We start from the raw sequence: 27090 nt of genomic DNA on the forward strand, positions 1-27090 counted from the left end.
GATTGTTCTTTTTTTTCTTGTAAAAAAAACTGATTCAAAGTAATTTGAATGATGGCAAATCATATCTCTACAGTAATAACCTATACCAATGAACATTCGATACGAGAACATTCTCAGGCCATTCTTTTCAAAAAATGATTTATACGATTATACTTGTTCCTTTTTTAGCGTTTGGTATGATTCCGTTTGACAGATGATTCGTTATTTCATTCAATGTCTGTATACTGTATGATTTAAACACTGTCTACTCGTATTGTTATGGTATTGCATAGGAATATAATGATGATAACCGCAACAAAACAATAGCTTTCAAACAATAAGATTAATGGTATTTTCCTGTAGAAGTCAAATAGGATACTGACGGATGGACTGACGGTAGAATAGTCATTTTAAAGATGATAGATGCAAGTTTAATGTCTCTCAATACGTGCTGAATAATTATACGGAATACTTCATATGTACATGTTTATGAGACATGTGAAATACAACATTCGTAGACTGATGTCAAATTGATGCACTTGAAATCTAAATTTCTAAACGACTCCTTTTGCTTCATGTATTTGCTATGTAGAACAGAGCCGATGGTAACTGGATAATCAAAATCAGGATTTGAAGATGACAGAAAACACTATGCGGATCAATAGAAAAAAAGTAATAAAAAAAAAAACCTTTCAGATATATCAACATATTGAGATCCATAATTCTGTATAGAAACTTTTGGTGAGCCCAAAGGGTCCAGAAGGACGAGAAGATCCACCTACACTATTGGACATATGGAACAAAAGGATATATCTAATGTTTTGTTCTTTTATTTTTGTTGTTGTTTGTTTCAGTAAAATATCGTCCAAAATTGAATTTTTAGTTTGGGAAAAAAATTTATGAGCAACATTTGGTTGGTACTTTATCATAAAATACTGATATTACTCTACAGTTTATAATCAAGCCTAAATATAGAAAATAATATATACAGCCTAAAAAATATTCCGAAAGAGATTCTAAAAGGATTTGATAACAATAAAGGTGCCAATTTTACTGCCCAAGATGCGAATTTCGAAAATAAATGTCTCGTCAGTGATGCTCGAAACCAAAATATTTAAAAACCCGAACCTTAAAACACCAATACTTCTACAGATCAGGCAAAAAAAAAGGATACTGAAAAAAAACTGCTAGTGCTAATGACTAAAAGTTTGTTACGAATCAACTTTTTCAAACATTTAAAATCAGTAGATTATTTTTAGACCAATATAAATAACGAAAGTGAAACTGAAAGCAATTTTCAGAAAATATAAATCTATTTTTAGTCTGTTACCGGTTACACGTCATGCCAGGTAAGAACACACGTTGTTTTTGTTTCCTATGATTACTGCTTCTTTGAGACTTTGTAGTATACTCCACATCTCCGTTTATTCACATTCATATTATATTTGTACAAGTAGCATGTAGCTCCCATTTCTCGCATGCATTCTGTATGTATTTTGTTGTATGATCAATTCCTCCATAGCAGTGGGAAACCAACAGTTTAAAAGATTAACAATGTGAAAACATAGTGTAATATCAGTGCCATCGTGGCGCATGAAAGAACGATGTTAAAAATATTTGGTAATTTTCTACGAATAAATGGGATTATAACAGATCTATTGCTGTTCTATTTCTGTTTGAACTACCATTGTGCTTTGTATAAATGAAAGAGATATAGTATGTTTTAAAATTTTGTGTGTATAAAAAATCGATTATGAAATTACCGTTACGTTCCTTCAAAATTTTAATAAGTATTGCATGTTTTTACGGGTATCAATGTGTTTTGTACGCGTCGGAAACAACTCAACTCTTTACTTTATGCAGTATTGAAGTTAACAATTATCGAAGATTGAAAGTGCAAACTTAATTAAGAAGAAAGAAGTAAAATAACAAAAATACCGAACTCCAAGGGAAATTCAAAACGAAAAGTTCTTTATAAAATGTCAAAATCAAAAGCTCAAACACATCTAACGAATGGAAAACAACTGTCATATTCATGACTTGGTACAGGCATTTCCTTATGTAGAAAATGGTGGATTAAACCTGGTCTTATAACTAGCTAAACCTCTCACTTGTATGAGCGTCGCATAGAATTCCATTATCACTGTTGACAAGCGGATGATGGTAACTGGAGTTACCACGATCCCAATATGGCGTGGGGGAATCCCCGTAAGATCTTTCCCTCTTAATTTCTTTGTTTTTACATAAATATGGCTAACATTACTCAGCCGTCGTTTGGTTCTTAACATTTGCAATGAGTCTGTAAAATATTAACCTTAAACAGTTGTCCGTCACTGAAAAAATTGAACACAATAAAAATGCGATGATGATGGTAACTCCAAGATGGGATGATGGTAACTGTCGATCAAAATAGTTAGGAGATGATGGTAATTTTTATATTACTCGAGGTTTCTTTTCGATCATACAGTGTTTAACATCACTATACATGAAATGAAACACAATAACAAATCTTAACTGAAACCACTTTATTGGAGTATAGACCAATACTAGCACAAGAAATAAAAATGTGTCGGGGGAAACAAATTAAAATGTTTTGTAAAATGAAACATTCTTTAATGCAACTATTTCACAAACAGTGTTGTTATACCAACTAAAAAACTATATATATATATATATGTTTCAACAAAGAATCAAATAACTAAACAAATGAAAATTCAAAAGACTAAGCCTTAAACAGATTTATATGCAATTCCTGTTTCTTGTCAAAAATGAATAGATAGATATAGGAGTTTTATAAAAAAAAAAAGTTTTAATTTGAGGTTATGAATGATAAATCAAAAGTTAAACATATTCAAGAAATGCTAGCCATAAGAGTATGGCTTCTTATGGCATCACAATATGGGGTGGGGACTTTTTTCGGGATTCCGAGATTAGGCGGTTTTAAGCTCAGAATTTCGGGATTGATCCTTTTGGGATACGGGAATTCCTATTTCAAATTTCAGGATGTCGGATTTGAAATTTCGTTAAATTCGGGGCCTCTGAATTTTAAGCTTTTAAGCCCGGGATTTCGGGTTCAGACCCCAACCTCCCCTCCTCAATATAGTAGGTTTGGGAAACAGAAACAGGAAATAAACATAAAATTGTGTTCGGCTTTAAAGTGAAACCAGAGAGGAATCTCTGGAAAACATTTCATACCATTCAAACTTGTCAGACACATATCCTTTAAATCGACATCATATTAATTACAATTATTAGGCATATATGTCAGTTAAATTCGCAAATTCCTGAAACAAAATGTTAGCCCCAAATCATTTCATATTTTTTATTTTCTAAAATCATTGCCGGAAAGGTATTTTTTCCCCTATTGATATCTCAAAATCATATCCCCACACATCCTCATTTATCAAAGCATATAGTGAATAGAAGGAATCGTTTACACATTTTATGTTTTACTTCTAACAGAAATTCTAGATGTTCTGTAATGAATATATTAAAAGCAATTATCAATTTTAAGGACTTTAATGGTGCAAATAAATAATTTAAAAATGAGTGTAGACCAGTGTACAATATAAAATTTGTTTACCACAATCAAGCTTCTTTCACTTTCGTTGGTGACTTCCATAGTATTGTCATTTCGATAATATACAAATAATTCAATGGTGAATATATATTATGAAATTGGTTATATATAAAGATCCAGAGCAATACTCCGTGGCGGATCCAAAAAGGGGGGTGCCGGGGATTAACACCCCCTTTTTTATTGGAAAATTTGTCTTTTTCATGGAACAAATTGACAAAAAATGTTAAGTAAATAAAGTACTAGCACCCCCTTTTTTCTGAGAAACCCTGGCCAGCACACCCCTCCTTTTTTCACAGTGTCTGGATCCGCCCCTGATACCGATACGTAGTACTCAACTATGGGTCATTATATAGGACGTAATACGTAACGTAAATTAATTTAAGGCATTACGTTTGCGCGCATTACCATTACATTTGCGCGCAAAAATCATTACTTTTGCGCGCATTTATTTGACAAGTAAACTCAGGTAAATACAGGTAATAATACTTTATATATCCATATATCACGGCTAAAATTGTACTTAGTTTGTCGTTTTATACAACCTTTTGGCAAGTTACCACCATCCCAGAAAGCAGTTACCACGATCTTTCAAAAATATCATGAACAGTTACCATCATCAACGTATTTTTTTCACTCTCTGTTTTCTAAGTAATGGACAACTGTTTAATGTTAATATTTTACAGACTCATTGAAAATGTTAATAACCAAACGACGGCTGAGTAATGTTAGCCACATTTATGTAAAAACAAAGAAATTAAGAGGGAAAGATCTTACGGGGATTTCCCCACGCCATATTGGGATCGTGGTAACTTCAGTTTCCATCATCCGCTTGTCAAACAGCTTGATTATATTGACAACAATTGGTGTGAGCAAAGCAAACAGACATAATAGTTAAAAATGTCAAAAATTGGGGTACAGCAGTCAATATTGTAATATAATCTTAATCACTATAAAAACAAATAACTGTTTCAACAAAGAAGAGGAGTTTCCAAAACCAGTTTCTCCAAATTCTAGGTGTAATTACGTATTCAAAGAGATATTAATTTTGAAATAAATCAGACGCAAGCTATACAAATATACATTTAGTGTTTTAGTAAGCTGCTGCATCAAAATTTACACAGTTTTACCCTGCACACAAAGCTTGTGGTAAATAGCTATTATAAAATGAATTAGTAAGATATAGATTAAAAGTCATTGTAAATGCTACAGTTAAATGACTAAATAAGATATAAATTAAAAGTCAATGTGACTACAACAGCTGACGACTTTGTAACAGATAGTTACTGATCATACGTTGAACAATAACGTGCAGTATTGATCTGACTTTACATTTAATATTTTAAACTATCATTCACAATTTTACAACCAGGGTTCGCTTATAAGGTTAAGTGTTAATTTATAAAGTGTCACAATCCTGTTTAGATAATACTTGTGAAGATCTGTGAAGATATGTGGTGGTGCCCAATTTTGCACGACGGGTTTTTTACTTGATTTTAGCATATGCTATTTTATCGAATTTCATTCGCACGACACTGTTTTGGCCCGCGAACCGCGTTGCGGGGGACAGAAAAACCTGGCGTCCGTCCGTCTGTCCGGTCTTGTTAGCGCTATCACGTGTACAATTCTTGCCAGATTGTTATGAAACTTATATCATAGGTTTATATCAGCAATGTTTTTGACGAGTTTGAAAACCAGTGCCGATCAATTATTTTACAAAGAGTTATGCCCCTTGGAAACATTAGTTATAAGAAAAATTGCATTGTTAGCGCTCTCATTTGTACAATTCTTCAATCTTGTCAGATTTTCATGAAACTTATATCATAGGTTTATATCAGCAATGTCTTGAACTTGTTTGAAAATCAGTGCCGATCAATTATTTTTAAAATAGTTATGCCCCTTTGAAACATTGATTATATGAACAATTGCATTGAAAGTGCTCTCACATGTACAACTTTTGTCAGATTTTTGTCAAATTCATATCAAAGGTATATAACAGCAATGGCTCAGACAATTTCAAAAATAAGTGCTGATCAAATATTTTTTATGATTTTCCCTTGGAAATATTAAATATATCGGAAATTGCTCTCAAGTCTTCAACTCTCTAGTAAGATAATTTAAAAAAGTTTAAAAGAAAAAACACATTTTTTTTTAAAGTTATTTTTCTTGGACATGACAGATAAAATATGGGCAACGCGGGGGATATTGGAACTCTGTTCTTTTATGAATTTGGTTACACGGGATATTGATTCGTGTCAATGGCGAGCTTTAGTGACCTAGCATTACCCAGACATACAAATAGGGAACACAAAATGCTCCAAAGCTTTTACTCCAGCTGTCATATGGCGTTACAATGATCCATAACGGCACGTGTACTCATGAACCATCACGAGGTTTAAAAAGAGGAATACTATTGCACACCTTTCAACATTCTTGAAAGACTAACTTTAATCATTTATCTTACGCTTTGCTTATAAGGCTGGGATACTGTGTTTACTATGAAATAGTAGTATAAGGAAAAGTGGCCTTTATAGAGATTGACAAGTGGAAGGGTGGAGATCTAATTTTAACAAAATAAATCCAACTAAGAAGTCCTATTTCATATGAATTGGTAATAAAAGAAAAACAAAAAACACGAAAAAAAATAAATGAAATCAGAGCCATAAAATATCGTGTTAAAAGAAAAAGAAAAATACTGAACTTCAAGGAAAATTCCAAACGGAAAGTCCCTTATTAAGTAGTGAAATCAAAAGATCAAACACATCAAACGAATGGAAAAAAACTGTTATATTCCTGACTTGGTACAGGCATTTTCTTGTGTAGAAAATGGTGGATTAAACTTGGTTTTGTAGCTAGCTTAACAATTCGCACAGTTACTATAAGCAAGCAAACGTACTAGTAATATGTTGATTATAAAACCTCATCATCGTACACTCTAATACGGTCACTGAACCTTTGAATAGACAACACGACCAAGGGTATTGCATATATAATTATTTACGAGAAAAAATATCCCACGGAATCAATGTTAACTCCACAAATACTAAGACTGAACATCAATGATATTCCGTCAAATAAGATCCAAAGGACGGCGGTTTAATTTGTTTTCATTATCATAATAGACTAAAAGAGGGACGAAAAATACCAGAGGGACAGTCACACTCATAGATCGAAAACAAACTGACAACGCCATGGCCAAAAATAAAAAGTCAAACAGACAAATAATAGTGCAGATGACACACCATAGAAAACTAAAGACTAAGCAACACGAACCCCACCAAAAACTGGGGGTGATCTCAGGTGCTCCGGAAGACTACTTAACCATAAAGTACTGGGTGAATTGTTGTAATAATTTGCCCAAATGTAGTTATCATACCTTTTAAAAAATATAGTAAAAGCATGGGTCACGGGGCTTTAAATTTTTTATCAACCTACAGGTTGTGCAAACTTGTCAGATTTTGTATAGATTATACATGGAAAACTCAAGTTTTTGTGTTAACAGGAAAACTTAAATGTGGAATTTTAGGATAAAATATGAGAAGATAACTCTTATAATGTGCTTTCAGAAAATAAAAATAAAAACTGGGGTCACTGGACTTATTTTCTTACTACACAATAAAATAGGTAAATTCTTAACACGTTCCCTTATAAATGTTACATTAATTGGATTATCTCCCCTATGGCAAAGTTGAAACAAATTGAATCTAACAAAAAATATTCTATTATTTTAAGAAACAGTAGTAAAAATATATTACAAATGAATTACATTCTCACATAATTTGACTTTCCAATTAAAGATCTAGACCGATTGTGTTCTGTTATTTCACAACTCCAAATGGCGGAAGACACCCTATTTACCTTAAGGTGTCTAGATTATAGTTTTTGAATTATTTTTCAACCCATATACCAAGGCATCACCGCCATTGGCTTAAAATAGAAACAATGGTAATAGGCAAGTAAGTGTCTTATAATAGTACATCGAAAACCACAATAGATAGAGAAAATATAACGGAACAAATTTAAAGTTGTTTCGAATGTAAAATCTTCCTATTTTCTTCTGTACCAGAATTATCAGATGACTCCTTGTAACAATGTTTTCCCTTAGAGCAGACATTTTGACTAATTTTAGAGTTGTTGTCAAGCTATTTGAAAATTATGATTGATAGAAAGAAAGTAAACAGCAAAAACGAATAACCGTACAAGATCTATAAAAACGCAAATATAACTGAAACACAAATTGACTCCTCATAAGAGTTCTTGCCCTTTAATGACGTACATTTGCTATTATGAATAATAGATAAAAAACCTTAAAAACAACAAAAATGCTACAAAAGTGCAATGATGACGGAAATGATCAATCGACCCAATATAAGAGTTATTGACACAAAGTTATGATAGTTTACCAATTTTATCGTTTTGCCTTTTATTTGGAAAACTATAATAGATGGACAGAAAACACAACAGAAAAAAAAAAATATACAAAATATACAAAAATACTGACTTGAATGAATCAATCAATTTACTCCTTACCTATTATATGAAGTTATTGCCCTTAAAGTGTTTGAATACGACCTCATGTTAGCTATTAATACTAGTAATAATACATTTTTTCGAATGCGTAGGGGTGAGTATTGGTTTTTGGCGTGAAAGCATCATGTGATTCATTTAGATTATAATAGATATTAAAAGAATGTGTTTCATTTAGTTTATGATAAATATTAAAAGAATGTTTTTATTTAGTTTATAATAAATAATTATTAAAAGAATGTGTTTCATTTAGTACAGACACATTTGTAGATAAATTGACTAAGAAAATATATATATATATATATATATATATATAGAAGTCTATAAAAAGGACCAACCAGCAAATTTACTATGTACCGGATCGTCTAGAATAGACGATACTGTGCAGATAAGGAAAAAATTATATAAGTCTAGAGATTTGCACAACGATACTAATATAAGATGGTATTATACGAAGATGTTGTTAATAAATCGTGTTGACAAATATTTCGGCTTAACAAATAGCCTTCTTCGGTGTCAATTATTTTAACAATACTGATTTTAACAATACTGATTGTATTGTTAAAATAATTGACACCGAAGAAGGCTATTTGTTAAGCCGAAATATTTGTCAACACGATTTATTAACAACATCTTCGTATAATACCATCTTATATTAGTATCGTTGTGCAAATCTCTAGACTTATATATATATATATATATATATATATATATATATATATAAACGCCTAAAAAGTGTACACAACAACACCAATAACAAAAAAAGGAACTATAAATGTAATTATTTATAAATATTTCGGATAACAGATATCCTTCATCAGTAAATATGATTGTGATGTTGAATGAATCATATATCAGTCTACTTAGATTAAACTATAACAATCTTGAAATTTATACAATAAAAAAGTCAAACCGAACATCAGGTAAGACGCTTGCACAATTCTAAATATGTGTTAAACACGACATAGGTTATATGACTAATTACAAAAGAGAGTTCAAATATATGCTTTAAATAAAAATAATAATGTGCGATATGAACTAGCACAATTCTAAAGCTTTAACGGTGACGACAGTTATGATATTACAAGAACGATTGCGTCAATAAGAATTCCAAATAAACAGCACTGAACGATCTAAATTTGTAAATATTTCAAATTTGACAACGGTAGAGTAGTTACAACAGAGTCTGCGTATTTAAACATCACAAACAAACGGCCGTTAAAATATGATAATAAAATTTGACTAAGGTTAACTAGTTGAACGTGGCTTGGTACTTTTACATCCCTCAAAAAATTAAGCAATTTAAATTGGTATATTCAACAGATTTTAGAGATGAGTAAGGTAAAGAAATAGAAACAGAGACTGTAATAACAAGCAATATAACCCAAATGTGAAGCACTGCATGGAGTAGAACTACATCTTTTCATTTATCCCATTTGGTGCCAAAGTTGTTAATTTTCTTATCCAAAATCTTTCCCGAGTGAGTCTATCCTCCCTAGACCAAGCAGAGTTGTGATCAATGATTGTAATGGTCAGTCGATTGAGATCTGCCTTAGTGTGGCCAGGGGATCTCAAATGTCGACTGAGAGGGAGGTCTGGCTTGCATTGGTAGTCGCTACGATGACCGTTCATTCGTTTGTGAAACGGCTGTTCTGACTCGCCAACATACTGTTTACCACATTTACACTGTAGGAGATACACAACATTTGTAGTCTTGCAATTAACATTGCAAAATATGGTGTATTCTGTACCAGTGGAGTGACTGTTAAAAGTCTGGGTAACCAGTATTTGTTTGCAAGTCAGACATCGTTTGTTTCCGCAACCCTTGCAAGAGCCCACAGACGAAGAGCCTGCTTGAGAGGATAAATCAGCTCTCACCAGCAAGTCTTTAAGGCTTTTGGGCCTACGGAAAGCCAGTACAGGTGGCTCGGGAAAGATTTTGGATAGTTTAGGATGTTTTTCGATTTCTTTCCAATTTTCGCGGATTAGGTGAGATAAGTTGTCAAATTTTGGATGGTAAGTCAACACAAAAGGCACCCTCCTGTTGACCTTTTTGACTTTATATTGTAAAAGTTCATCTCGGCTGATGTTGTTAGCACGAGAAAAACCTTTATCAATGTCTTTTCTTTTGTAGCCCCGATGTTTTAGGTGACCGCGAAGTTCTTGTAGTCGTTTTTTTGCAATATCGTTGGTGGAGCAAATCCTTTTTATTCGTATGGCCTGGCTGTAGGGAATGCTCTTGGTGCAATGTTTAGGGTGACAACTCAATGGAGATAGATATTGATGTTTGTCTGTTGGCTTGCAATACAGATCTGTAAATATGTTTCCATCCCTCACTTGCGTTGTAGTGTCAAGAAATGTGATCTTAGAGTCAGAGATTTCATATGTGAATTTTATTGAGGGATGGGCATCGTTGGCATGTTGAATGAACAAATTTAGTTCTTGTTCAGTATTATCCCACTTCATGTCAATATCATCGATAAATCGGAACCAAGAGAGGGGTTGATAAAGAGAAGAATTGAGAATTCTCTGTTCTAATTTCCCCATAAAAATATTGGCATAAGACGGGGCCATCTTTGTTCCCATTGCTGTTCCATTAACTTGGAGAAAGTGTTCACCATTGAATGTGAAGTTATTGCATTGTAATACCAAAGTTAGAAGCTGGATGAGACATTCAGTCGGTGGATGTAAGGTGTTACGAGAGTTCCAGACTTCCCTACAGGCTTCAATACCATCGTCATGGGGGATGTTAGTATAGAGGGAGGTAACATCAAGCGAGACAAGGATCGTTTCAGGTGGGAGAGGGTTCAAAGATTCCATTTTCTTAAGATAATGTGTTGTGTCTTGTATATATGATGGTAAATTTTCCACATGTGGTCTCAGATGAAAGTCAATAAATTCTGATATTTTCTCTGTAGGGTGGTCATTGGCGGAAACAATTGGTCTACCTGGATTATTGGCTTTATGTATTTTGGGCAGAAGATAGAAACGCCCCGGCTTTGATTTTTCAGGTTTTAGATATTCAAATGTGTTTTCATCAATATGTCCCTGTTCACACATGTTTTTCAGGTTTGTGGTGATCTCTTTGTTGAATTGAGGGGTGGGGTCAGAGTCTAATTTCTTATAAAATCTCTCATCAGAGAGTTGACGTTCTGCCTCTTGAATGTAGTCACATTTGTCCATGACGACAACAGCGCTACCTTTATCTGCTGGTTTTATTATAATGTCGTCTCTGTTTTTAAGTAGCCGCACAGCTTCATTTTCTTCAGACGATAAATTGTTGAATGTTTGAGAAGTGGCAGTGGACAGATGTGTTACGTCGGATTTAATTTTGTCAATAATATGTTCTAAAGTAGCACATTTACTGGGTTTAGGAATCCATGAACTTTTTTTCCTGAATCTGGGAATATCGACATCTTCTTGGTCGTCATCTGAGTCGAGATCACTTGTGTCACTATCAGTGGTACTTTTTGTGGTGTCCTTGGAAAAATATTCCTTGATTCTGAGGGATCTTGCTAAATTGTCTAGGTCATCTTCCAAAAGTATAGAATCTATTTTGCCCGGCGTGGGACAAAAATTAAGACCTTTTGACAGTACCTTAGTCTCGGTCTCCGACAAAGCAACTGAAGACAAATTGACTACAGTGTTTGTAGAGTTCATACAACTTTGTTTTTTTCTCCTGAATCGGCGATTCCGGGATTTTTTTCCGGTTATGATGGTACGATTGAGAGTTAATGTGGTCTGCTCTCTTACAACAGTATCTAAAAGTACGCCGTCTCGTTTAAATTTGTTAATTTGTTTTTTGTGTAATTTCCGGGATTCAATGCGCAAGATGTCATGGAGGCGCTCAATCGTACCATCATAACCGGAAAAAAATCCCGGAATCGCCGATTCAGGAGAAAAAAACAAAGTTGTATGAACTCTACAAACACTGTAGTCAATTTGTCTTCAGTTGCTTTGTCGGAGACCGAGACTAAGGTACTGTCAAAAGGTCTTAATTTTTGTCCCACGCCGGGCAAAATAGATTCTATACTTTTGGAAGATGACCTAGACAATTTAGCAAGATCCCTCAGAATCAAGGAATATTTTTCCAAGGACACCACAAAAAGTACCACTGATAGTGACACAAGTGATCTCGACTCAGATGACGACCAAGAAGATGTCGATATTCCCAGATTCAGGAAAAAAAGTTCATGGATTCCTAAACCCAGTAAATGTGCTACTTTAGAACATATTATTGACAAAATTAAATCCGACGTAACACATCTGTCCACTGCCACTTCTCAAACATTCAACAATTTATCGTCTGAAGAAAATGAAGCTGTGCGGCTACTTAAAAACAGAGACGACATTATAATAAAACCAGCAGATAAAGGTAGCGCTGTTGTCGTCATGGACAAATGTGACTACATTCAAGAGGCAGAACGTCAACTCTCTGATGAGAGATTTTATAAGAAATTAGACTCTGACCCCACCCCTCAATTCAACAAAGAGATCACCACAAACCTGAAAAACATGTGTGAACAGGGACATATTGATGAAAACACATTTGAATATCTAAAACCTGAAAAATCAAAGCCGGGGCGTTTCTATCTTCTGCCCAAAATACATAAAGCCAATAATCCAGGTAGACCAATTGTTTCCGCCAATGACCACCCTACAGAGAAAATATCAGAATTTATTGACTTTCATCTGAGACCACATGTGGAAAATTTACCATCATATATACAAGACACAACACATTATCTTAAGAAAATGGAATCTTTGAACCCTCTCCCACCTGAAACGACCCTTGTCTCGCTTGATGTTACCTCCCTCTATACTAACATCCCCCATGACGATGGTATTGAAGCCTGTAGGGAAGTCTGGAACTCTCGTAACACCTTACATCCACCGACTGAATGTCTCATCCAGCTTCTAACTTTGGTATTACAATGCAATAACTTCACATTCAATGGTGAACACTTTCTCCAAGTTAATGGAACAGCAATGGGAACAAAGATGGCCTCGTCTTATGCCAATATTTTTATGGGGAAATTAGAACAGAGAATTCTCAATTCTTCTCTTTATCAACCCCTCTCTTGGTTCCGATTTATCGATGATATTGACATGAAGTGGGATAATACTGAACAAGAACTAAATTTGTTCATTCAACATGCCAACGATGCCCATCCCTCAATAAAATTCACATATGAAATCTCTGACTCTAAGATCACATTTCTTGACACTACAACGCAAGTGAGGGATGGAAACATATTTACAGATCTGTATTGCAAGCCAACAGACAAACATCAATATCTATCTCCATTGAGTTGTCACCCTAAACATTGCACCAAGAGCATTCCCTACAGCCAGGCCATACGAATAAAAAGGATTTGCTCCACCAACGATATTGCAAAAAAACGACTACAAGAACTTCGCGGTCACCTAAAACATCGGGGCTACAAAAGAAAAGACATTGATAAAGGTTTTTCTCGTGCTAACAACATCAGCCGAGATGAACTTTTACAATATAAAGTCAAAAAGGTCAACAGGAGGGTGCCTTTTGTGTTGACTTACCATCCAAAATTTGACAACTTATCTCACCTAATCCGCGAAAATTGGAAAGAAATCGAAAAACATCCTAAACTATCCAAAATCTTTCCCGAGCCACCTGTACTGGCTTTCCGTAGGCCCAAAAGCCTTAAAGACTTGCTGGTGAGAGCTGATTTATCCTCTCAAGCAGGCTCTTCGTCTGTGGGCTCTTGCAAGGGTTGCGGAAACAAACGATGTCTGACTTGCAAACAAATACTGGTTACCCAGACTTTTAACAGTCACTCCACTGGTACAGAATACACCATATTTTGCAATGTTAATTGCAAGACTACAAATGTTGTGTATCTCCTACAGTGTAAATGTGGTAAACAGTATGTTGGCGAGTCAGAACAGCCGTTTCACAAACGAATGAACGGTCATCGTAGCGACTACCAATGCAAGCCAGACCTCCCTCTCAGTCGACATTTGAGATCCCCTGGCCACACTAAGGCAGATCTCAATCGACTGACCATTACAATCATTGATCACAACTCTGCTTGGTCTAGGGAGGATAGACTCACTCGGGAAAGATTTTGGATAAGAAAATTAACAACTTTGGCACCAAATGGGATAAATGAAAAGATGTAGTTCTACTCCATGCAGTGCTTCACATTTGGGTTATATTGCTTGTTATTACAGTCTCTGTTTCTATTTCTTTACCTTACTCATCTCTAAAATCTGTTGAATATACCAATTTAAATTGCTTAATTTTTTGAGGGATGTAAAAGTACCAAGCCACGTTCAACTAGTTAACCTTAGTCAAATTTTATTATCATATTTTAACGGCCGTTTGTTTGTGATGTTTAAATACGCAGACTCTGTTGTAACTACTCTACCGTTGTCAAATTTGAAATATTTACAAATTTAGATCGTTCAGTGCTGTTTATTTGGAATTCTTATTGACGCAATCGTTCTTGTAATATCATAACTGTCGTCACCGTTAAAGCTTTAGAATTGTGCTAGTTCATATCGCACATTATTATTTTTATTTAAAGCATATATTTGAACTCTCTTTTGTAATTAGTCATATAACCTATGTCGTGTTTAACACATATTTAGAATTGTGCAAGCGTCTTACCTGATGTTCGGTTTGACTTTTTTATTGTATAAATTTCAAGATTGTTATAGTTTAATCTAAGTAGACTGATATATGATTCATTCAACATCACAATCATATTTACTGATGAAGGATATCTGTTATCCGAAATATTTATAAATAATTACATTTATAGTTCCTTTTTTTGTTATTGGTGTTGTTGTGTACACTTTTTAGGCGTTTATATAATTTATTTATTGTGTACATGTATCGTTACTCGTAACGATCCAGCGCCCTCGTGGGAAAAATCGTTGACTATTATTCAGACGTTTTATATATATATATATATATATATATATATATATATATAAAAAGAGATGTGTGGTTTACGTCTACTCGACAACAGCATAAACACAGGAAAAAAAACATCTGGTGGTCAATATATTGTCTTCAACAACAGGCATATATTTAAACACTAATTTTATTTCAAGTGAGTGTAGATCTTCTGTGACAAAATTTAACAGAGACTGTTAATATGTGCAATGAACAGTACGAAATTGCGTAAAGGATCAGGGCATTATTAAAGTTTTAACCGTTGTCCCCCTGTTTTTCACGAAATTGAAAAAACACGTTTTGGTGCGTTTGAAGCTTTGTGGATTCACTTTTACCAGCAACAATCAAACCCATACAATTTAAACAATAGAATATTTCAGTACTTGAAAACTTAACTAGGCTATAATATGACCAAACAGGACCTCCAAAGAATAACTAACTCCATTTAAGGTAAACATTGCCCAAGGGAGTTGGAACCTTAGTTTCTTAATAATTTAGTTATTTATAAACGGGGAATTTAAGAAAGGTATCTTATAAATCATGGCAGTACCGAAGCACTTTCTAATTATAATGAGCTGATGATACCCTCGGAAACTAACAGTCCACCAGTTACTGTAGCTGTATCGACCCAGCGCTCGAAATGAATATAATACTTTATAAATTTGGTGCGTCCGAAGCGCGTAGTAAATCATTAGAGCATGTTGCAATAAGAAATGAATGTCAATTTATTTTCTACAACGTTGACTGAAGAAATAAATAACACGTGCTTATATTAAATATCATTATACAGTTTGTCCCTTGTTTTCAGGATATTTGTTCCTTGTGTATGTGTTTTCATGTTTGTCGATAACATCGGCAGATCTTTATCATGGACCTGAGGTAAATATTTCATTATATTATATGACTATACATTTTATTTTTTCTCATTGGCTAAAAGCATAGGAAATCTTCATTTGTAAAATTTATAATTACCGCGGGGAAAAGTAGGAAAACAAATATTAAGATTATTAGGATATAGAACAGTTTACATCTACCTAAATAAAGACTGACAACGAGGAAACCCATTAGAACAATGAAAATAATACAAATCACACGAAAATATGATTTATACATTTCACCACTCCAGTATAAAAATATACAAACTAAGATATACAGCAAACTTCCGAAGCAGATGCATGTAAAAACAAGGAGCAGTTAAATATCTTGAACAAATACTAGAAATGGAGATGGCTTAAAAACTCATTTAATGAAATAATTGTTTTCTTTTGATATCAGTTGATGCAATGATTTAAAAACACGACGAATGTTGATGTAAACAAGTATATCACCACATGGCCTATAATATGTGTATTATTATATTTTTAAATCTGTCAACTGTCAAATGAATATATATTTTATTGACCATAATATTTGAATTTCTTAAAAAGTTTCCCTCTGATGGGCTGTTTCTTTTATTGAATTTAATCAAATTCCGAAACTGTATTTAAAAAAAGATACTGATTTGCGAATATTGATCCTTCTGGCATTTCGTTACTACCATTAAAACAGATTATACATTATATAGAGGAAAACTACGAAAGACGTCTTTTCATATTTATACTAATTTATTACGGTATCATTCATTGGAAGACGGTAGAATCTCATAAAGTAGACAAAGATGACTTTGTTGGAAGACATCATGGAGAAACTCTGTCAAAGTTTATAACCAGAATTGTCGATCCGAAAAAGGATTACTTGTTAACATTAGGGAGGACCATAGACAAAGTGGCTGATTTGATGAGAAGTAAGCTGGTACCCCACAAAGTAGCCGCAACAATCAAGGTAGGCATGGACTATTTTTACGTTACATATTTTATTGATTTTATTTTGTGTAAAAGAAAAAAAAAGGTCCGAAAGATGTCTTTTGATTATGTTATTTTTTTTTTCAATTTGGTCACTGGCTCATTATTGTATACCCTACATCTCCTTTCATCCATATGTAGTAAAAAGACAGAGGATTGAAATAAACTGGCTACAAATCAAGTGACAGAAAACATATGAGGGATATGACTAGATTTACACAAAGTATGAATGCTTTCACGACATCATAACTATTTTGAATAAGATTGAGATAGTATGACTACTAAGAGAAATAGCATGACTGTTATGAGGGATAGTGTGAATGCTAGGAGAAACAGCATGACTGTTATGAGGGATAGTGTGAATGCTAGGAGAAACAGCATGACTGTTATGAGGGGCAGTGTGAATGCTAGGAGAAACAGCATGACTGTTATGAGGGATAGTGTGAATGCTAGGAGAAACAGCATGACTGTTATGAGGGATAGTGTGAATGCTAGGAGAAACAGCATGACTGTTATGAGGGATAGTGTGAAGGCTAGGAGAAACAGCATGACTGTTATGAGGGATAGTGTGAATGCTAGGAGAAACAGCATGACTGTTATGAGGGATAGTGTGAATGCTAGGAGAAACAGCATGACTGTTATGAGGGATAGTGTGAATGCTAGGAGAAACAGCATGACTGTTATGAGGGATAGTGTGAATGCTAGGAGAAACAGCATGACTGTTATGAGGGATAGTGTGAATGCTAGGAGAAACAGCATGACTGTTATGAGGGATAGTGTGAATGCTAGGAGAAACAGCATGGCTGTTATGAGGGATAGTGTGAATGCTAAGAGAAACAGCATGGCTGTTATGAGGGATAGTGTGAATGCTAAGAGAAACAGCATGGCTGTTATGAGGGATAGTGTGAATGCTAAGAGAAACAGCATGGCTGTTATGAGGGATAGTGTGAATGCTAGGAGAGGTGGTTAAAGCTAAGAAGGATGGTTGATTGTTAAGATAGGTGATATGAATGCTGAAAGCGATGACATGGATACTAGGAGAGATGATATGAATGTTTAAAGATGTTGGGATCGATAAGAGAGATTGTATGAATGTTTAAAGATGTTGGGATCGATAAGAGAGATTGTATGAATGCTTAGAGAGACGATATGGATGCTAAAAGAGATGGTATTGCTGCTAGGAAAGATGGCATGATTGCAAAGAGAGATAGTATGAATGCTAAAGGAGATGATATGAATGTTTAAAGAGATGGCATGGATGCTAAAAGAGATGATATGAATACTTAGAGAGATAGTATGATTGCTAAGATAGGTTATAAATGCGGAGAGAGATTTTATGAATGCTAAGAGAGGTGGTATGAATGATAAGAGATGTAGTATTAATGATAAGAGATGTAGTATTAGTGCTAAGAGAGATGACATGGTTGCTAAGATAGGTGATGTCACGAGGTGGTATGAATACTAATAGAGATGGTCTGAATGTTGAGAGAGGTGATAAAAATGCCAAAAGAGGTGGTATAAATGCTTATGAAGATGGCCTGGATGCTGAGAGAGATGGCATGAATGCAAAGATAGATGGCATGGTTGCCAAGAAATGGTATATGAATGTTAACAGAGATAGCATGGATGCTAAGAAAGGTAGTACGGATGCTACGAGCTGTTATATAAATGCTTAGATATGTTATATAAAGTTATATAATTGCAAAGAAATGTTATATAAATGATAATTTAACACTTCATCAATTTCGTGCATCCGAAACTTTTTTCTGGATTTGCTTTCACCAGGAACGCCCACGCCTGCGCATTTGACTGACACATTTGTTCACGATTTAAACAATTGAAGAGCTATATGACTAAACGGGACCTAAATTAGCCAAATTTATCAAAGGTCAATTTTGCTTGAGGGAGTTGAACCATAAGATTCTTAATTATTAACGGAGAAATAAAGAAAAGTTTGTAAAAGATCATGTCAGTACCGAGGCACTCACTACTGATATGATGATCCCCTCGCTATCTAACAGCCACAAGCAGTGGTATCGACCTAGTACTAGTAAATGAATATAACACTTTTATTGATTTCGTGCATCTGAAGCGCTTTTCTGGATTTATCTTCATAAGGAACGTACATATCCAAACAATTAAAAACCAAGGATAAATAAGAACTAAACACGTAAAGAGCTATAAGACTTGAACAAAAGGACTTAAAAATAGCAAAATTCATCGAATGATAAGAGATGTGGTATGAATGATAAGAGTTGTGGTATGAATGACAAGAGAGGTGGTCTGAATGATAAGAGAGGTAGTATGGATGATAAGAGAGGTAGTATGAATGATGAGAGAGTTGATATGGATGATAAGAGAGGTGGTGTGGATGATAAGAGAGGTTGGTATGGATGATAAGAGAGGTGGTATGGATGATAAAAGAGATGATATGAATGATAAGAGAGGTGGTATGGATAAGAGAGATGATATGAATGATAAGAGAGGTGGTATGAATGATAAGATAGTTGGTATGGATGATAAGAGAGGTGGTATGAATGATAAGAGAGGTGGTATGGATGATATGAGAGGTGGTATGAATGATAAGAGAGGTGGTATGAATGATAAGAGAAGTGGTATGAATGATAAGAGAGGCGGTATGGATGATAAGAGAAGTAGTATGAATGATGAGAGAGTTGATATGGATGATAAGATAGTTGATATGGATGATAAGAAAGATGATATGAATGATAAGAGAGGTGGTATGGATGATAAGAGAGGTGGTATGGATGATAAGAGAGGTGGTATGGATGATAGGAGAGGTGGTATGGATGATAAGAGAGATGATATGGATGATAAGAGAGATGATATTGATGATAAGAGAGGTGGTATGAATGATAAGAGAGGTGGTATGAATGATGAGAGAGGTGGTATGGATGATGAGAGAGGTGGTATGGATGATAAGAGAGGTGGTATGAATGATAGGAGAGGTGATATGAGTGATAAGAGAGGTGGTATGAATGATAAGAAAGGTGGTATGGATGATAAGAGAGGTGGTATGGATGATAAGAGAGTTGGTATGGAAGATAAGAGAGGTGGTACGGATGATAAGAGAGGTGGTATGAATGATAAGAGGGTGGTATGAATGATAAGAGAGATGGTATGGATGATAATCAAGATGATATGAATGATAAGAGAGGTGGCATGAATGATAAAATAGTTGGTATGGATGATAAGAGAGGTGGTATGGATGATAAGAGAGGTTGTATGGATGATAAGAGAGGTAGTGTGGATGATAAGAGAGGTTGGTATGGATGATAAGAGAGGTGGTTTGGATAATAAGAGAGGTGGTATGGATGATAAGAGAGGTAGTATGGATGATAAGAGAGGTGGTATGAATGATAAGAGAGGTGGTATGGATGATAAGAGAGGTGGTATGGATGATAAGAGAGATGAGATGGATGATAAGAGAGATGATATTGATGATAAGAGAGGTGGTATGAATGATAAGAGACGTGGTATGAATGATAAGAGAGTTGGTATGGATGATAAGAGAGGTGGTATGGATGATAAGAGAGTTGGTATGGATGATAAGAGAGGTTGTTTGGATGATAAGAGAGGTGGTATGGATGATAAGAGAGGTGGTATGGATGATAGGAGAGGTGGTATGGATGATAAGAGAGATGATATGGATGATAAGAGAGATGATATTGATGATAAGAGAGGTGGTATGAATGATAAGAGAGGTGGTATGAATGATAAGAGAGGTGGTATGGATAACAAGAGAGTTGGTATGGATGATAAGAGAGGTGGTATGGATGATAAGAGAGGTGGTATGTATGATAGGAGAGGTGGTATGGATGATAAGAGAGATGATATGGATGATAAGAGAGAGATGATATTGATGATAAGAGAGGTGATATGAATGATAAGAGAGGTGGTATGAATGATAAGAGAGGTTGTATGAATGATAAGAGAGGTGGTATGGATGATAAGAGAGGTGGTATGGATGATAAGAGAGTTGGTATGGATGATAAGAGAGGTGGTATGGATGATAAGAGATGTGGTATGGATGCTAATTAACGAGTCTTTGTTCGTTCAATCTTCAACATAGTTTGAGACTAATTTAGTTAGGTCTGATCGTATATGCAAGCTAGGCTTATTGAAAATATGTGAGAAGCAACGGCCGAAATAGGTGAATAGCACAAACGAAAGACGGTATTGTAATATTAAACAGACAAAGAGCGAAATAAATGTATATATTTAATTTTCGGATATTTTCTAATTCTAAATGTGCCAAGGTGAGCATTAAGAAACAAACGAAACAAAAATATATATTCAGCAAACTTTGATGAGCTGGAAGAGCTAAAATTAAAAAGTTGAAGAGTACTGAAAATAAAAAAAATCCAAGAGTTTGTTCCAAACCTGGCTACGGCTATCTATGTCTCGTGATACAAAACCTTTAGCGTTTCGAACGATTATTTTAACAATTTTGAAAATATATCCAATTAATAGAAATTGATTGCATGAAGGATATTTCATGTCAGGACAGAAGTAATTCACCTGGTGTGATAGGTTATCACCTATCCACGATAAAACTATTCAATGCTGTGAAATATTGTTTAAATACATGTACAAAATGAAGTTTACCATATATATCAACAGGGTGGATCTCTTGGAAAGGGTACTGCAGTAAAACAGATGGCTGACGCAGACCTACTTTTCCCATTAGGAGGTATTGGTTCTGTAAAAGAACTTAGTGCAAAATTACCGGAAATCCTCAAAACATTACAATCAGCTTTAGACCGTTCAGAACACAAAGTCACTTCTATAAAGAAAACTCCATTTACCATACAGTTCCAGATTTCAATTGATGGAGTTCTGCAAGATGTTGATCTCCTGCCAATAGTAGATCTAGGAATACAGCATCGTAAGTTTTATACAATCAGTCACAGATAAACTAACTTCTGTAACAAGTCATAAGTAACAGTCAACTTTGCATAATTTATATATCTCCCAGTTGATACGATATAGCAGGGCTTGTATTTCCTATCATGATTTCCTTGATAGAGAGCTGCTGCTCACAAGGAAGCTATTAAACCAAGAGTTCCAAGTTGTGAAGATGAAATCGTCCCTTCGTAAATTTTATGTTTATAGTTGTTGTGTTTCCCTCGGTTTTAGTTTGTAACCCGGATTTGTTTTCTCTCAATCGATTTATGACTTTTGATTACCGGTATACTACTGTTGCTTTTATTTATGGACACCATCACGAGTTCTTTGACCGTTATGGAATATCTGTTTCACAGATGACAACGTAAATGTTCCAATTTTCGTAACTACAATCCCGACACTTTTTCCCCGAATTTCTACAGAATTAAACTTATCACCGGATTTGTACTAACATGAGCAACACGACGGGTGCCACATGCTTACCCTTCCGGGGCACCTGTGATCACTCCAAGTTTTTGATGGGGTTTGTGTTGCTCAGTCTTTGGTTTTCTATGTTGTGTTTTGAGTACTGTTGTTTGTCTGTTTGTTTTTTTAGCCATGGAGTTGTCCGTTTATTTTCGACTTATGAGTTTGAATGTTCATTTGGTATCCTTCGCATCTAGTTTTCAACGTATTTGTTTTAGGACGTTCAATTTGTGTTATATTTTCTTTTATAATAAGACAAATTCTGAAGAGAAAGAAAAATCAATTTCTGACTCCAACGGCAAGTAAGAAACAGAAAACAGAACATTTTCCAAATTGCCGCCGATTTCATTTTCATTTCAAATTAACGGAACTTTAGAATAGCGGGCTTTAATATCAGTCCCATTGTTGTCTTTAGAAGAAGCAACAACGGTCGTTTCTAAGGGCTTGCTTTCCAACTGTAAAGAGTACAAACAGTTTTAAAATGTCTGATAATAAAGTTTGACGCCATAGGACGTCATACTGATATGTGCAAAAGATTAGATAAACTTTTTGCGGATCTTGTTTATTTAACACAATGAGAGTGTTGACCATAAGAGAAATAGATTTAACAATTCGTGATAATCGGATATCTTGATATCAACTCTCGTTATTTAATTTGAATATTAATAATAAACTCGCTGAAGGCTCGTTTATTATTATATAGAAATTAGATAAATCGAGTTGATATCAAGCGATATCCAGTTCTCATTCGTTATGAAACTTATAAACATCCTTTTGATTGACCTGTTACTGTAATTGACCCGATGGCAGAAATATGAACTGATTTTTATTTAATAATTTTTTTTCTATTTTCACGAGATATTAACATCGTGTTTTGGATGAATACTCTTATATAGTTAATGCACCCGGCGTAAACGAACTCGGGGGATATGTTTAAATTAAATAAAAAATACATCGGACATTTGACTGTCGTTTGACCATTACATATTTTGTGCCACCATCATATATTGGTTTTTTAATATATTCAATAACGGGTCTGTTAGTTGATTTCAGGTATCATCAAAGCCAGATTCGCAATGTGTAAATGTGTAATCAAAAAGTAATGAAATCAAGTCATGTTCATCTCAATATCAATGTAATTTAGATGCCAACAATACGTATTCTGAAATTGTCATATGTTTTCTCAAAAGTCACAAAGGAGAATCTTAAACCAATATACACAGAAATGAAAAAGCACGAAAATCTGCGAGATTACTACATGAAATGTTTGTCCTTTCTGCAAGTGAACTTTGTCAAACAACAGCCACCAAAAGTCAAATCTGTAATACGATTGCTTAAATACTGGATCAAGACAAAACAGGTAAATCATATCTGAAATATAAAACAATGTTTTAGTGTCAGGTGCTGTTTGGAATAATGGTGTTCTTTATTAATTTGTAGTGAAACCAAACCCTATATAGCTCAACATAAAATGTTCAATAATATATAATTGTCTAAATCATATATATAACACTAAATCTTCATGAATCTAGATAAGTTGAAGATTTGCTAATAACACCAAACACACAAACATGCACAGACGAATAATGCAATTCTGCGCTTCCTGTATATATTGTTGAAAAAAAGTATATATCATACTAACAGAAGAACGTATAAATGTACTTGCTATGAGTTATTAAATCATATCAGTTCCTATAGAAAAAGAGAAAAGTCTTCTCCATTTATAAAAAAATAAATTCGATATTTTAGGATTATTTAACCAAAATAAATGATTCAAGCTCAGAGGATATTTTTCCTGCTGTAGGAAGCGTTGGTGTTGATTCAGAAGAATTTCTGTTTTTTTATACCTTTTATTCCCGTAATATGGAAGCAACCGATATGTTTATCAAATCGTATTACAGGATGTTAAATTCGTGTTTACATTGCATTGTTTATTAAGTCTACTTTTAGCACAAACTTAAATCCTACGGAGCAGAGCTGTTAGTGATAAAGGCTTATGAGGACCTTGGATCTCCGTCATCTGTCAGGGAAGAAGATATGGCCATCAAAGTGTTCGAAAAACTAACAGATCTTAAGTCACTCAAAGTGTCATGGACAAAATATTTTGATCCAAAGAATTTTAATGTTCCGTAAGTTTTCATTAGTTCAGTATAAAGTGTTTATGTTTCGTGTGTGGTTATATATATACAACTGTTATATCACAAGGTTGATACTTTCCATGAACAAAACGATGGAAGCCACTAGAAGAGTTCGTCCCTAGTGTTTGGTTGGGTTTGTGTTGTTCAGTCTTTAGTTGTCTGTGTAGTGTTTTTGGTGTATGCGTGTGTGATTGTTTTGTTCTACTTTTGGTTATGTTATTTTGTGTTCTTCATCGACTATTAAAGGTTTTATTTTTCTTTTCTGTTTTTTATCCCCTCTTCTATGATGAATCTAGAACATTATTGATATTATTTTTACTTATTTTACTTATTTATAATGCGATCGTTCACATTTCTCGTATTAAATGATTTAAAGTTCATAGGTTTAGTTTGATGCTTCTTACAACATAAAAAGATAACAAAAATTTACCTTAAATCTGACTGGATATACATGTGATATAAGTTTACAATTACTGCTTTAACTTCAGTACATTTTTTCGAATTTATTCCTCATGTTCTCAATACATTATTCAACTATTAGTATACAGAGGAAGTTAATCACACTTTATTTTCTCCCATGTGTTTCAGGTCTGCACCTTATATATTGGATCCTGCCTGTCCCTATCACAATCTGATTCGCCAAAAATCGGGAGGTATTGATGACAAATACGTCTATCTTGAACGAGATGCAAAGAAAATACTCAAAGTATTAAAGGACCAAGATTATAGATCTAAACGTGGTGAACTTTAACCTTTTGATAATGTTATTCACGTCATGATTATCATTATTATGCTTTTAATTCAAATGTTGACGTTAAAACATAGTTAACGTATCGCAAACTTTCATTCACGTTTTATTGCAGCATTGTTATTAGTATATATATAATCACAAAATGTCATATTTGATGTTCAAAATATTGTCTCATGTTGTTTCTCTAACAATTTAAGAACATATACCAGCTTCGTTCAAATTTGTCAATAAACAAGTGCTTTGATTTGTTATTTTTATGTATTTTCTTTTCAATATAAAAAAAAATATTGTCTAGTAATAGCTTCATAATGGAGCTTTTGGAATATGTTATGTTTATTGAAGTTTTCATTAAGGCATAGAAAAATGTTTTATCTTCTCTGTTAAACAGTTTGTCCGTTGTCATTTCTGTGCAGCCAATGGCGTAGATATATCTTAAATTATATTATATACCAGAACACGTTCTTTATTCAAGGATTTAACTGACAGAAGTATACTCTATGCAACCTAGTTCATGAATTTGTCATGTTTGTTTTGTTGCCTTTTTCTAGACATACGCCTAAAATTTTCATTATTATCAATTTATTTAACAATAGTTCACCGTTGTTCAAATCACATAAATAGAATTCAGAAGTCAAACCAAGGTTACGCACAAAAACTGAAAGAATTGCATCAGCTCTAAAAGGAGCGAGACCGGGTTAGTCGATATGGTAAGCATATCTTGATAGCATGCATCATCTGCAATGCGAATCCACACTTGTGTTACGTATTTTTTCATATTAACTGAAGATTCAAAAAGTTGTTTAATGTATATTTGCAGGTACATTAGCTAAATTGTTCAATTATTTAAACATAATGAATAGTTTAGGGTAAAAGGGACATTAGTTACGATTTAAACACAAACAATATCATTTTATTTGTTTCAAACATTTATCACCAAATACGAATTTTGTGTTATCAAAATTTGCAGTTACAAAATTTAGAAAATTATTTTAAATTAAGGAATATATATCTCCCTCATTCAGAGCTCTGATTCCTTCCCCAACTTTGGCTATACTTTTTTGTTTACAAGCTCTTTATTTTTTAATAAGCTTTGGCTTTTCAAATAGTTTGGTCTCGAGCATCACCGAAGAGACGTTTACTGTCGAAATGCGCATCTGGTGCAGAAAAATTGGTACCGTTAATGTTATTTATAAAAGATAAATAAAGAGAAAATTTCGATATTAATCGTTAATTTTGTCCAATTTCTTCATAACAATCTAATAATGCATAGCTGATGTATTGTTGACATGCAAGTCACTAATTCAACACATTTTGAATCCGTATTAGTGCAACATTTTAACTTTTAGTGAATATGGGATGCGCATATGTAAAGTGTATTCGTTCATTTAAAAAGAAAAGAATATAAAAAGGAGGAGATATGGTTTCATTGACAATGAAACAACTTTCATCCATGAAATGAAGTTGTAGGACACCGTTCGGCCTTCAACAATTAGAATAACACAAACCGTATAGACTGCTATTAAAGGCTCCGACTTAAAACATGTGAAGCAATTCGATTGCGAAACACGACCTAATGTATAACAAAACAAATTACGAAAAGGAAATATGACAAACATGAACCAACGACAACCACTAAACTACAAGCTCCTGACTTGGGACAGGCATATAAAGAATGTGGTGGAGTTAAACACTTTTGTGAACGTTCAATCCTCCTCTAACCTGAGACAGTGGTGTAACAGCACAATAGAGAACAAACTGTAAAAATCAGTTGCAATTGGCTCAGATAGATTGGAACGAGTCACAAAAACTACTAACATGAAACAATAGACAAAAAACACCGAAATAAGGGTATTCGTAGTTATTAACAGATATTTCAAAGCAAATTTCAACTAATAAATAAATCATGTACTCCCAAAGTAGCTCATCAATCAGTACATATC

The 27090-nt window shown here is 34.0% G+C and overlaps 1 protein-coding gene and 1 long non-coding RNA gene across 4 annotated transcripts; both read left to right on the plus strand.

Annotated features, from left to right (window-relative positions):
• The first annotated feature begins 1262 nt into the window (after positions 1-1262).
• On the plus strand, positions 1263-25401 carry LOC127725299 (2'-5'-oligoadenylate synthase 1A-like). The gene is made up of 7 exons (XM_052232227.1): positions 1263-1328; positions 15835-15905; positions 16656-16847; positions 21512-21776; positions 23452-23621; positions 24212-24390; positions 24988-25401. The coding sequence occupies exons 1-7, from the start codon at positions 1322-1324 to the stop codon at positions 25148-25150; spliced, it is 1047 nt and encodes a 348-aa protein (XP_052088187.1). The 5' UTR covers positions 1263-1321; the 3' UTR covers positions 25151-25401.
• Positions 20060-20776, plus strand: LOC127725300 (uncharacterized). Of its 3 annotated transcripts, none has more exons than XR_007992906.1 (3): positions 20060-20108; positions 20467-20508; positions 20763-20776. It is a non-coding gene; the product is annotated as an uncharacterized LOC127725300 (long non-coding RNA). The 3 variants fall into 3 exon arrangements; XR_007992905.1 differs by lacking the exon at positions 20467-20508 and adding an exon at positions 20656-20697; XR_007992907.1 differs by lacking the exon at positions 20060-20108 and adding an exon at positions 20181-20214.
• Positions 25402-27090: the final 1689 nt, after the last annotated feature.

This window comes from Mytilus californianus, unplaced genomic scaffold, assembly GCF_021869535.1.
Source record: "Mytilus californianus isolate M0D057914Y unplaced genomic scaffold, xbMytCali1.0.p SCAF_15, whole genome shotgun sequence".
NCBI lineage: Eukaryota > Metazoa > Mollusca > Bivalvia > Mytilida > Mytilidae > Mytilus > Mytilus californianus.

Excerpts from the sequence above, each read along its gene's own strand:
- LOC127725299 (XM_052232227.1), top strand. Across the intron at positions 15,906-16,655 it reads ATCTTTATCATGGACCTGAG|ACGGTAGAATCTCATAAAGT; the intron begins GTAAATATTTCA and ends ATTCATTGGAAG. Across the intron at positions 16,848-21,511 it reads AAGTAGCCGCAACAATCAAG|GGTGGATCTCTTGGAAAGGG; the intron begins GTAGGCATGGAC and ends ATATATCAACAG.